Source organism: Rhinoderma darwinii, chromosome 3 (genome assembly GCF_050947455.1).
Source record: "Rhinoderma darwinii isolate aRhiDar2 chromosome 3, aRhiDar2.hap1, whole genome shotgun sequence".
In the NCBI taxonomy this organism is placed as follows: Eukaryota; Metazoa; Chordata; class Amphibia; order Anura; family Rhinodermatidae; genus Rhinoderma; species Rhinoderma darwinii.
In genome coordinates this window covers 274,612,172-274,624,181 of record NC_134689.1, presented here as the reverse complement: position 1 = coordinate 274,624,181, position 12,010 = coordinate 274,612,172, and the positions used below count along the sequence as shown (strand labels likewise).

The following is a 12,010-nucleotide window of genomic DNA, read 5'->3' as shown; positions in this document are numbered from 1 at the left end:
CAGACTGGGAACCAGCTCCTTACTTTGCAATGTCTCTCACCTGCACCATTTATCATCATATTTCAAAGCCGCTAAATTACTTTTTTCTTCAGTATATGATCCATGTCATCTCTGCCTCTGACTATTAAGTGCTGGGAAGGTTAAGAGGAAGATAGATTGTGGCTTATGAGTAATGTCGAATCGCCTCTATTTCTCTCTCCAAAATACACAAAGCACACACATCTCCTAAATTACGAAGGAAAAGCATGATTTCCAAGCTGTTCTCTTGCAGTAATTTAGGAGAAAGTAACTGGATTAATAAACTGTCATGAAGAAAGTTATAAGGTTTACACATTATCCAGGAATATAGTTAGTTATAATTATCCTATAATTTGCCGATGTGATGTCATTTATTGTCGATGTGATGTCATTTATTACCATTATACATTTTATGCATAATAAACTGAAGTTAAAGGTAAATAATTAAAGGTGTTGTCTCGGCATAGACATTGGAGGAATATTGCTAGGTTATGCCACCAAAGTTTGATCATCTGGGGTCTAACTGCTGTGACCCACACCGATTGCTTGAAAGAATTGACAGCAACTTTGTCCCCTGTTGGCTTTGCTTAGCTTTCTTTGGAGGCCAGATGGTTGGCACATTATAGTCAATGGCTGACCATGTGGCCACCCAGAAAAAGCAGAATGTCTTTTCTGAAACAGCCCTTTAAGAGTGTATTCACATGTAGATGTGGAATGTATGACCAGATTTTCTATGCAGAAATTCTGTAGCATTTTTGCAAGAGAAATTGACATGCTTCATATTGGGAATCCGCAGGTCACTTTCCGCACTTTTTTTCTGCATATTTTTTCCACAAAGTGTGCATAAGATTGGTTCAAATGTCATCCACTTTCCTGCTACTGTAATACTCTGCAGAATTTTTGCACAGAAAATCTGGATGGAAACACTGCAGTGTTTACGATACATGTGGACATAACCTTAATGTATAATTCAGATCTAAGTAATGTCTTTAAACTGACCACATTATACATATTTCCCGCAGGTTTTAATAAAACATCATGGCTGAATCTAAGTTTATAAGCCAATCAAAAAATCCATCAAAGCAGGAAAATACTGTTCAGTCAGCAATATTGTCATTGTGTAAAGATGGAAGCGTGTTATTAAATCAAGATGACATAAATGGAGCTCTGAGAACATTCAAAAAAGCCTTCATTCTGTCCTGCAAGATACCAGAAGAAAAAATTCAGAAATCCTGTTTATTCAATCTTGGAGCCACATATATTTGTGTAGGTAAACCCAAGAAAGCTTTGAAGTGTCTCATAAAGTCCAGAATCAGTGGAATGGAAGAGAGAGATGGTGATCTGTTTTTTAACATAGGGGCTGCTTATGATGAAATGAAAGAGTATGGCAAAGCTGTAAAGTTTTACGAAAGAGCTATCAACGAGTATGGTTATGATGAACTCAAGAGTATTGCAGATGCCCTCATCAAACTGGGCTACTGTTTTGTCATGATTGATGACTTTTCTTCTGCTGCACATTCATTCCGACTTGCAGGTCACTCATACGTGAAAAATCACAAACTGGAAGATGCCGCTATGGCCATGAGAGAGGCTGCTAAATATATGATAAACAGCCGAGCATTCTCCCAGACTGAAGTGCTCCAGATGTTGAATTCTTGCATGGAGTTATTGAAAGATGTATCAGACAAACAGTTGCTTGGTAAGTGTAATTGCCTTCCTATTGAAGTATTTGCTTACTTATTAGGGCCTGTTCACATCTGCGTTGGAAGCTCAGTAAGGAGCTCCGGCCGAAAGTACCACAAACAATAGCACAGCATGCTGCGCAATTGTTTCCAGTAAAACCATGGACACCATGAGGGAAACACGATGTAACCCATTAAAGTCAACGGGTTCCGTTGGGCGCCAATGGTGTCCGTCATGAAATGGAACAGGCGCTTCCGTGTTTTTGTTGTTCTGTTCCTTAAGTGGAGCAGGACAATGGAAACACAGACACAGGTGTGAACAGGCCCATTACTGCTGGTATAATGCAAGTTATTTTCCAGGTAGATGGCTAAATGTTCAGACAGAATATGTAGACTTCCTATCTGATTAATTTCAATTTTATTAGGTTTCTTTTCCATATTTTTCCAATAAACACTGAAATCTGACTACCAAAAATTTTATTGAAAAACTATTTTCTAGAGGGGTGGTCCTTCAAAGAAGTTTACATAAGATATGATGGAACTGAAAATCTGTCACAGAAAATCTGGTCTGGATAAAGGGGTGGACTTCTCTAAAAGGTGGTCTTTTGAAGAGGTTTCACTGTATCATACTTAAAGAGCACCCTCCCCCTAACTAAACCTAAAGCAGTCACTAGGAAATATAAATCCCTGAGCTGTCATCATTAAAAACCTCTATTCGGCAGGTACCTACAGTAGTTATATCTGTTTTGGTAAAAACTGAATGAGAACCAATTTTATGGCAATTGCAGCTTGGGTCCTGAAGCGGTTGAAGGAAGGAGGTTTCTATCCTATTTTTTTTATTGATTTAACATAAATGACTGATCAGTGGGGTCCAACTACTGGGAAATGTGGCCGCACACTCGTGTAATACTGACACTTTACCATGGTGAATGGTGGATATTCACCATGCATATACAGCCATCAATCCAATGAAAATGAGGAACTGGACACCCAAGTTCTGAGAACGGTTAGTGTCTCAGTGGTCAGACCTCCACCAATCATGCATTTTTGGCATTTTCAATCAAATAAAGAGGTTGTGGACCTATTCCCTGCCTGTGACTCTTCAACTCCTATTGACTATATTACTGTAGATTCGGGAGACACTAGGTTAGCTCCTTATAGAAAATTAGCCAACCTGGCATATCCTGAGTTAATTTAAACCCATCTGATGTGAACTAAAATGGCACAGTGCTTAGGAGACCACCATAGTCACTTTGTTTTAGCGATTGGTGGGTGCCCCAGAGGTATCACACTTCCCAACCAATAGGATCAAACATTTATTGCATATTGATATCAAATTGACATGCTATAAATGTCTGCCTAGTTATGCAGTGCTACATCTCCTTCTCAGAGAAACTCAAATAGAAATAAGAAATGGCACATATTTTAAAACTTTTTATTTTATTTTTTTTATGTGGAAAATGCTCAAAAAGAACATTGTGATTTTTTTTCCAGTCATTCTAGTTTAGCTAAATATTTTGCAGAACCTTAATTCCATATTCTTCTAACAACACATACTCAACTAACAACAGTCAAGTCCATTACTAGGCAGGCTTTATAGTTTCCAAAACTGTGCTGCAAAAAGCAACTAGTCTTCAATACATACAATGCATTCTGTTGCCAGTTCATTATAAAAAAGAAATTATATGTTATGATCCTTTAATGCAATGAAAATTTGCTCTTACATGGCTTATCAGCCTTATTACTATTTTGCATTGTGTAAGTGTAAATGGACTGGTTGAAGAGGAGAAACAAGGACCACACATCCAAAATATTAATCAATGAACATGATGAACATGAGGTTCTTGTGCTCTCAGTTGGTCACTGGGGGCACATCTAAAGGTGAGTTCATTCCATCTTTTCACTTGTTGTGTTGCTGTGTGGGGGTGTCTGTTGCTGTGGCGCTGCACTTGCGGGGGGATGTGGCTCAGAGCCACCTTGGCCTGGCAGCAGGGTTGCTTCTGGGCCTCTGGGTTGCTCCCTCTGCGGGTACGGTATTGTGGTGGCAGGCACCACAATGTTGTGCTGCAACCAATAGAGTAGGGACCCACTTATCAGAGGTCGCCGTGAAGTGGCACGTGGGCTTATACAATATGATCAAAATGTTAACTAAGAACCTCATGTTCATGTTCGTTGATTAATATTGTGGATGTGCGGTCATTGAATTTCCTCTTGATTTTCCTCTTCAACCAGTATATGTAAACGTAAATGGGTTGTCCCGGACACGACAGTTGAACAAAGATACAACATGCTCCTCATCGGACAGGCTCAGTCACTTAGCATCTGGCACTGTGATCCCAATGTCATATGCAGCCCTTTAAGGCATTTTCCCACTACAAGCATTTAAGGCATATTATTTTCCAGTCCTCTTTTCCAGCAGAAAGTGCCACACATTTAGGGTATGTTCACACGGCCTATTTACGGACGTAAATCGGGCGTTTTTGCCCCGAATTACGCCCGAAAATAGCGCCTCAATAGCGCTGACAAACATCTGCCCATTGAAAGCAATGGGCAGACGTTTGTCTGTTCACACGAGGCGTATATTTACGCGCCGCTGTCAAATGACGGCGCGTAAATAGACGCCCGCGTCAAAGAAGTGACCTGTCACTTCTTTGGCCGTAATTGGAGCCGTTATTCATTGACTCCAATGAATAGCAGCGCCAATTACGCCCGTAATTGACGCGGCGTTCAAGCGCCTGCACATGCCGGTACGGCTGAAATTACGGGGATGTTTTCAGGCTGAAACATCCCCATAATTTCAGCCGTAACGGACGCCCTCGTGTGAACATACCCTTACTGTTACTTCCCAATATAGTGAGTGGGAGATATGTAAACTGCAGCCTCTCACTATAATGAAGAGTTACCATGCATGCACGAACATCCTTCCAGTGGGAACAGTGCACTGGGCAACTCCATTCTTGGTATCAGTGCACTCCCACCTATCAGACATCTTTGGCACGTCCAATCCAACAATAATGATAAGATTGTTCTCTATAATTAATTTTTCATTATGGACCTTCTGAATTCTGAAGCTTGCATGCACTTTCACACTCTGACTGTTGGGTTTGATGTTTTATTGTGCAATGCTAGATGTTCCTTGGTCCAAACATAATGGGATTTTCTTTGTTAGGAATGCAGTCCTTTTGATGGATTTCTGGGATGTTTTGTGGCTCCTTGGATAAGTTGTTGATCCCTTAGGTCACTTTTACATGACAGTATTTTGCCTTAGTATTTGGAAGCCAAAACCAGGAGTGGGTCCAAAACATGGAAGAGGTGTAAATCTTTCCAATAAACTTTTTCTGTTTATTTTTCATTCCTAGTTTTGGCTGCCAGATACTGATGCAAAATACTGGCCAAAATACTGTCATGTAAAAGCGGCCTTAGGCTGGGTTCACACAGAGTATTTTGTAGGCAGAAAATCTGCCTCAAAATCCCGTTTGGAATTTTGAGGCAGATTTTGCTCTGCCTGCATGCCGATTTTCGCTGCGTTTTTCACCCACGACCATTGAGCGCCGCGGGCAAAAAACGCAGCGAGATACGCTTCTTCTGCGCCCCATTGATGTCAATGGGAGGTCAGAAGCGTAAACGCCCGAATATAGGGCATGTCCCTCCTTTTTCTCGCGAGCTGGTTTTTCCGCTCGCGGGAAAAACCGCCTCCACCTCCCATTGAAATCAATGGGGGCATTTTCGGACGTTTTTTGGCGCGGTTTCCGCATCAAAAACTCTGTGTGAACTAGCCCTTAGGGTTCAGTCACAAGCAGCCGATTTTGTTGCAGAATTTTTATGGCAGAAAATTTGCCTGCGTAAAAAGTCCATAACTTAGCAGACAGTTACATTTTCACATGCGTGATATGGATATCAGTTGACAGTTAGATACTGGCAAAATATTTGGTAATTCTGTTTATTTTACTTACATAGATATTAACATTTTCTGTTTTGTTGCGGCAGCCATATTGGTTGTAAACTTTGAATTTTAATTTCTCAGAAACTAATCAGTAATAGTCATAATAATCAGACATGTTGACAAACTTACAGTTTACTATAAATATCATTAAAAATAATTTGAAGATGCCAACCAATATGGCTGCACTTACTGCTGTAATTTAAACAATGGCTAAAATAGAAAAATGGCAATATTTGAATAAGAAAATAAAATATAATTACCAAACTTTGTCTAGTTCTCTAACTTCCATACAATATATTGTACATAGTAAATTCTATCCTAGTACTCTAATTCTGTACAATATTATTATACATTGTAAATGTAAATCCTCTTTAAGAACTTTGTGTGGTGCCATTCAGGCCCTCTTTGTTAGTAGATAATAGAAGAAATAGGTCAAGCATATGAATATATAAAATGTGTATACAGAAGACATTCAATTTTTTTCCATCTTCTCTTCTCAGGAACACTATATAACCATGTCGGTCTGCATTATGCTGAACTAAAATATTTTAGTCAGGCGGAAAAGTGCTTTACAGCAAGTATGAACCTGTGTAATGGAAAGCAATTCTCTATAAGAAAGGTGGCTGTATTACTCCAAAACCTGGGAGCCGTTGACAATGCTCTTTACCAATATGAAAAATCACTCCGGAGCCATGCCGAAGCAGCAGATATGTACGGTAAGGCATCATATTCATTATGTATATTTATTAAAGCAGTCTTGTAGATCAATCAATAATTTAATTAAATTACTTTCTACTGTTCCTTGTATCGGCCAATAAACAATATTTTGCACCATCTTTAATTAATGGCTCAAAAAATGAAATTCAGGCTGAGAAATTAATAAAACATTAATGAATTTTTCCACAATACTATCTAATATATTGCAGGCTGCGGATTTTCCTTCGGAGTCATCTGAACGTAGCATAAGTGTGCTTAGACTGTTGTATCAGATTTTCAGTCACAGATTTTTCTGTGCAGCATCACACTATAGAGCCTTGGCATTTTTTTTTTTATCTCTGTGTCCAAGATCACAGATTACTTCAAAATAATCTTTGGAATCAGATTTCCACTTTAAGATGATATTGTGTCCGCAGACCTGAAATGGAGAGTGGCGGGTAGTCACTAGTGTATTTGTTTTCCTAAACAGTGGCTCTGTAGGGTCATAAAAATCCACAGCTTAGTCCTGCACAGCTATTGGTCAGTGAAATTAGTTGTGTTTCCTTTACCTCTGAATCACGGCAGGCACAAGGACAGATAATTAATTCCTTCTGTGGGGTGATCTTGCATACAGCAGCCTAGACCTCTGCTTCCTGTGAGTATGAATGGAATATTGGTCCTAGCTCAAGTCAAACATTTTTTTTATTTTGGTTGGAAGTGTGCCTTAAAAATAAGATTAATTCAATACATTTCCCATATTAAATGGACACTAACCTTTCAAACAACTTATGCTAATCTTATAGTATACCTGATATAGATCAACTTTGTAATTTACCTATTAAAATTTGGTTATTTTGTCCATGCAAATTCTGTGAGAAGTTACCGGCACCAGGTGTCTCCCATCCTGTAATCTGCTGTCCATCCCCTGTTGGCAAGCAGAATCCGTACCTAATTACAGAACAGAAGAGGCGGACTGCAGGAAATGAGGGTGTGCCTTTTCACTGCCTGCCAATAGAAGTCTATGTGGAGGGGAGAACAGAAGGAGGGAGCAGGGAGAGAAATACAGACACTGCCCATAGAAGTCTATTGAGAAGGGAGCAGGAGAAGAGTGAGTGAGAGATACGGACACATAAAGACGTGCTGCAGCTTCCTCGTACGTGTTATAACTCACCCCAGTGCTGGATTCTCAGCTACATTGTGCACTACTGCTGTATATATGTATATGATAGAGATAGGAGAGCAAGATTCTCCTCTCTTATGTATGCAGTGTATAGAAGACATGATAGCAGTTAGGCTCCACCCAATAGCTCAGAGAAAACTGAGAATTAGAGATAGAGCCTGCAGAGGGTAAACCTGCTAAATAATGCAGAATACAAGTAATATAATGGCCAGAAATAGTGTTATTCTTCATGTACACACACATGACCGCTTATTTTGAAAAGTCACCTGAAAAGTAAGGTACGCGTTAAGTATTTTTCATTGAGCCATGGTAAATCTTACATATATAGATTCTTTGACCCACTCATATGTGGAATCCTAAGAAGTGCAGCAAGTGGAATTAGATGTGCAGTGTCCCGATACCATCTCCCAGCTGCTGTATGTAAGTTGTCGGGTGGCTGAGGAGTTCTCTCTATGTAATCCCCATGTATTTGTTGGGTACCGTAATATTCTCACTTTGTAAAGGAGTAAAATACATGGTCACATGCTACTCCTCAGGCTTCTACTTGAAGCCAATCAGCTAGCTCTGTCAGAGGAGTTAGAAGTTCCACCCTCTCTCCCCAGAGGGCAGAACCAGCAGAAACCAGTTCTGAGTAGAGAGACGACTGCTAACAGCCATGAGATGAGACAGACGTGCTGTCTGTTCACTCAACCACATATGTCCAGTTCCCTACCTACAAGCAAGATTCTAAGCCTTACGCTGCCAGTGAACGCACCAGTATCCGGTTGCCAAAACCTTCATCAGAGTCCAGCCTTGGAGCGTCCGCGGTGTTACACGGTGCCGTGAAGTACTACGATGAATCCAAATCTGTTCCAGTCCACACCAGGAGGGCACCTCTTTCTAAGTACTATGTGCCAGAGAAGATAACGCTGTACAAGGGATTCTCTGCAACGCGTTACGCCTTTAATGGTTCCGCCAGCATGTGCACTTTCCAGCTATCAAGTTGAGATCCTTTTCGCTGTATGTTCCACAAGAGAGTATCGTGCCAGTGCCAAACCGTGAGTAAAAGCCTCTCAAGAAATCATCTACAGTGAGCCAAGCTGTGAAGGCCCTACCCTTGGTAGATTCCATAATACTGGACTGTGTCAGTCGCCCATAGCAACCAAGAGTTAGCCTCATCATAGGGCCACTTGCTATTTGGTGAATATGAAATATGTTTGTCAGCTTGTAGGTTATGAGAAGGTTTGGATAGTGCAGTATAACTATATATTATATAGACATGGCTGTGCCTGGTATTATAGAACAGTCCTATTCACTTGACTGGGAATGAGCTGAGCTGTTTTTTTGGCGGAAACAATAGCACAGTCGACTGCGCAATTGATTCTGTCCACATAACAGAAACCTTACGGAATGGAGACAAACGGAAACCATTTGCAACGGAAACATTACCATTGAAATCAATGGTAATGCAAATGGAAGCTATGGTTTCCGTTTGGTTTGCGTTCATGGGTTCCCCTGACAGAAAGGTCTGATGGAACCCATCAACGAAAGCCAAACGCTGATGTGAACACACCCTTACTGTATCATTCAGAAGGCAGTGTGCAGAGAACGACATCACTGATTTCTAGCGCGTCCAGGAGTGTTGGAAGAAACAAAGCATATGTTCCCCCTCTTACACAAAACAATATACACTACCGTTCAAAAGTTTGGGGTCACCCAGACAATTTTGTGTTTTCCATGAAAACTCACACTTATATTTATCAAATGAGTTGCAAAATGACTAGAACATATAGTCAAGACATTGACAAGGTTAGAAATAATGATTTTTATTTTAAATAATAATTTTCTCCTTCAAACTTTGCTTTCGTCAAAGAATGCTCCATTTGCAGCAATTACAGCATTGCAAACCTTTGGCATTCTAGCTGTTAATTTGCTGAGGTAATTGGGAGAAATTTCACCCCATGCTTCCAGAAGCCCCTCCCACAAGTTGGATTGGCTTGATGGGCACTTCTTGCGTACCATACGGTCAAGCTGCTCCCACAACGGCTCTATGGGGTTGAGATCTGGTGACTGCGCTGGCCACTTCATTACAGATAGAATACCAGCTGCCTGCTTCTTCCCTAAATAGTTCTTGCATAATTTGGAGGTGTGCTTTGGGTCATTGTCCTGTTGTAGGATGAAATTGGCTCCAATCAAGCGCTGTCCACAGGGTATGGCATGGTGTTGCAAAATGGAGTGATAGCCTTCCTTATTAAAAATCCCTTTTACCTTGTACAAATCTCCCACTTTACCAGCACCAAAGCAACCCCAGACCATCACATCACCTTCACCATGCTTGACAGATGGCATCAGGCACTCTTCCAGCATCTTTTCAGTTGTTCTGCATCTCACAAATGTTTTTCTGTGTGATCCAAACACCTCAAACTTCGATTCGTCTGTCCATAACACTTTTTTCCAATCTTCCTCTGTCCAATATCTGTGTACTTTTGCCCATATTAATCTTTTTTCCTTTTATTAGCCAGTCTCAGATATGGCTTTTTCTTTGCCACTCTGCCCTGAAGGCCAGCATCCCGGAGTCGCCTCTTCACTGTAGACGTTGACACTGGCATTTTGCAGGTACTATTTAATGAAGCTGCCAGTTGAGGACCTGTGAGGCGTCTATTTCTCAAACTAGAGACTCTAATGTACTTGTCTTGTTGCTCAGTTGTGCAGCGGGGCCTCCCACTTCTCTTTCTACTCTGGTTAGAGCCTGTTTGTGCTGTCCTCTGAAGGGACTAGTACACACCGTTGTAGGAAATCTTCAGTTTCTTGGCAATTTCTCGAATTGAATAGCCTTCATTTCTAAGAACAAGAATAGACTGTCGAGTTTCACATGAAAGCTCTCTTTTTCTAGCCATTTTGAGAGTTTAATCGAACCCACAAATGTAATGCTCCAGATTCTAAACTAGCTCAAAGGAAGGTCAGTTTTATAGCTCCTCTAAACAGCAAAACTGTTTACAGCGGTGCTAACATAATTGCACAAGGGTTTTCAAGTGTTTTCTAATCATCCATTAGCCTTCTAACACAGTTAGCAAACACAATGTACCATTAGAACACTGGAGTGATGGTTGCTGGAAATGGGCCTCTATACACCTATGTAGATATTGCATTAAAAACCAGACGTTTACAGCTAGAATAGTCATTTAGCACATTAACATTGTATAGAGTGTATTTCTGATTAATTTAATGTTATCTTCATTGAAAAAAACTGTGCTTTTCTTTCAAAAATAAGGAAATTTCTAAGTGACCCTAAACTTTTGAACGGTAGTGTACATATACAGCTATTAAATCCTAAAACTATACCAGATTAAATATTACCTGCATACTGTTACTGAACACAACTCACTATTAGAAGACCAATATTACCAATAATACCACATTATGAGTTCCAAATAATGCTGCCACATAGTGACTGAATAATACCCCCATACTGTTACTAAATAATACCACCACACCATAACCACATAGTAACTGAATAAGACCCCCATAATGTTACTGAATAATATTGCCCCACCATAACCACATAGTGACTGAATAAGACCCCCATAATGTTACTGAATAATATCGCCCCACCATAACCACATAGTGACTGAATAATACCCCCATACTGTTACCGAATAATATCACCACACCATAACCACATAGTGACTGAATAATACCCCCATAATGTTACCGAATAATACCGCCACATCATAACCACACAGTGACTGAATAATAGCACCATACTGTTACTGAATAATACCTCCACACCATAACCACATAGTGACTGAATAATACCCCCATACCGTTACTGAATAATACTGCCACACCATAACCACATAGTGACTGAATAATACCCCTGTACTGTTACTAAATGATACCGCCACACCATAACCACATAGTGACTGAATAATACCCTTATACTATTACTGAATAATACCGCCACACCATAACCAGAGTGACTGAATAATACCCCCATACTGTTACTGAATAATACCGCCACACCATAACCACATAGTGACTGAATAATACCCCCATACCGTTACTGAATAATACTGCCACACCATAACCACATAGTGACTGAATAATACCCCTGTACTGTTACTAAATGATACCGCCACACCATAACCACATAGTGACTGAATAATACCCTTATACTATTACTGAATAATACCGCCACACCATAACCAGAGTGACTGAATAATACCCCCATACTGTTACTGAATAATACCGCCACACCATAACCACATAGTGACTGAATAATACCCCCATACAGTTACTGAATAATACCACCACACCATAACCACATAGTGACTGAATAATACCCCCATACTATTACTGAATAGTACCGCCACACCATAACCACATAGTGACTGAATAATACCCCTGTACTGTTACTAAATAATACAGCCACACCATAACCACATAGTGACTGAATAATACCCTTATACTATTACTGAATAATACCGCCACACCATAACCAGAGTGACTGAA

At 40.2% G+C, this 12,010-nt stretch overlaps 1 protein-coding gene across 1 annotated transcript in view; it reads left to right on the top strand.

The window, feature by feature from the left end:
• The first annotated feature begins 1,056 nt into the window (after positions 1–1,056).
• LOC142750441 (uncharacterized) overlaps positions 1,057–12,010 on the top strand; it is a 69,757-nt gene continuing 58,803 nt past the window's right edge. The window contains exons 1-2 of the mRNA XM_075859442.1: positions 1,057–1,717; positions 6,144–6,359. Coding sequence (XP_075715557.1) covers positions 1,057–1,717; positions 6,144–6,359 — 877 coding nt within the window. The remainder of the gene's footprint in view (positions 1,718–6,143; positions 6,360–12,010) is intronic.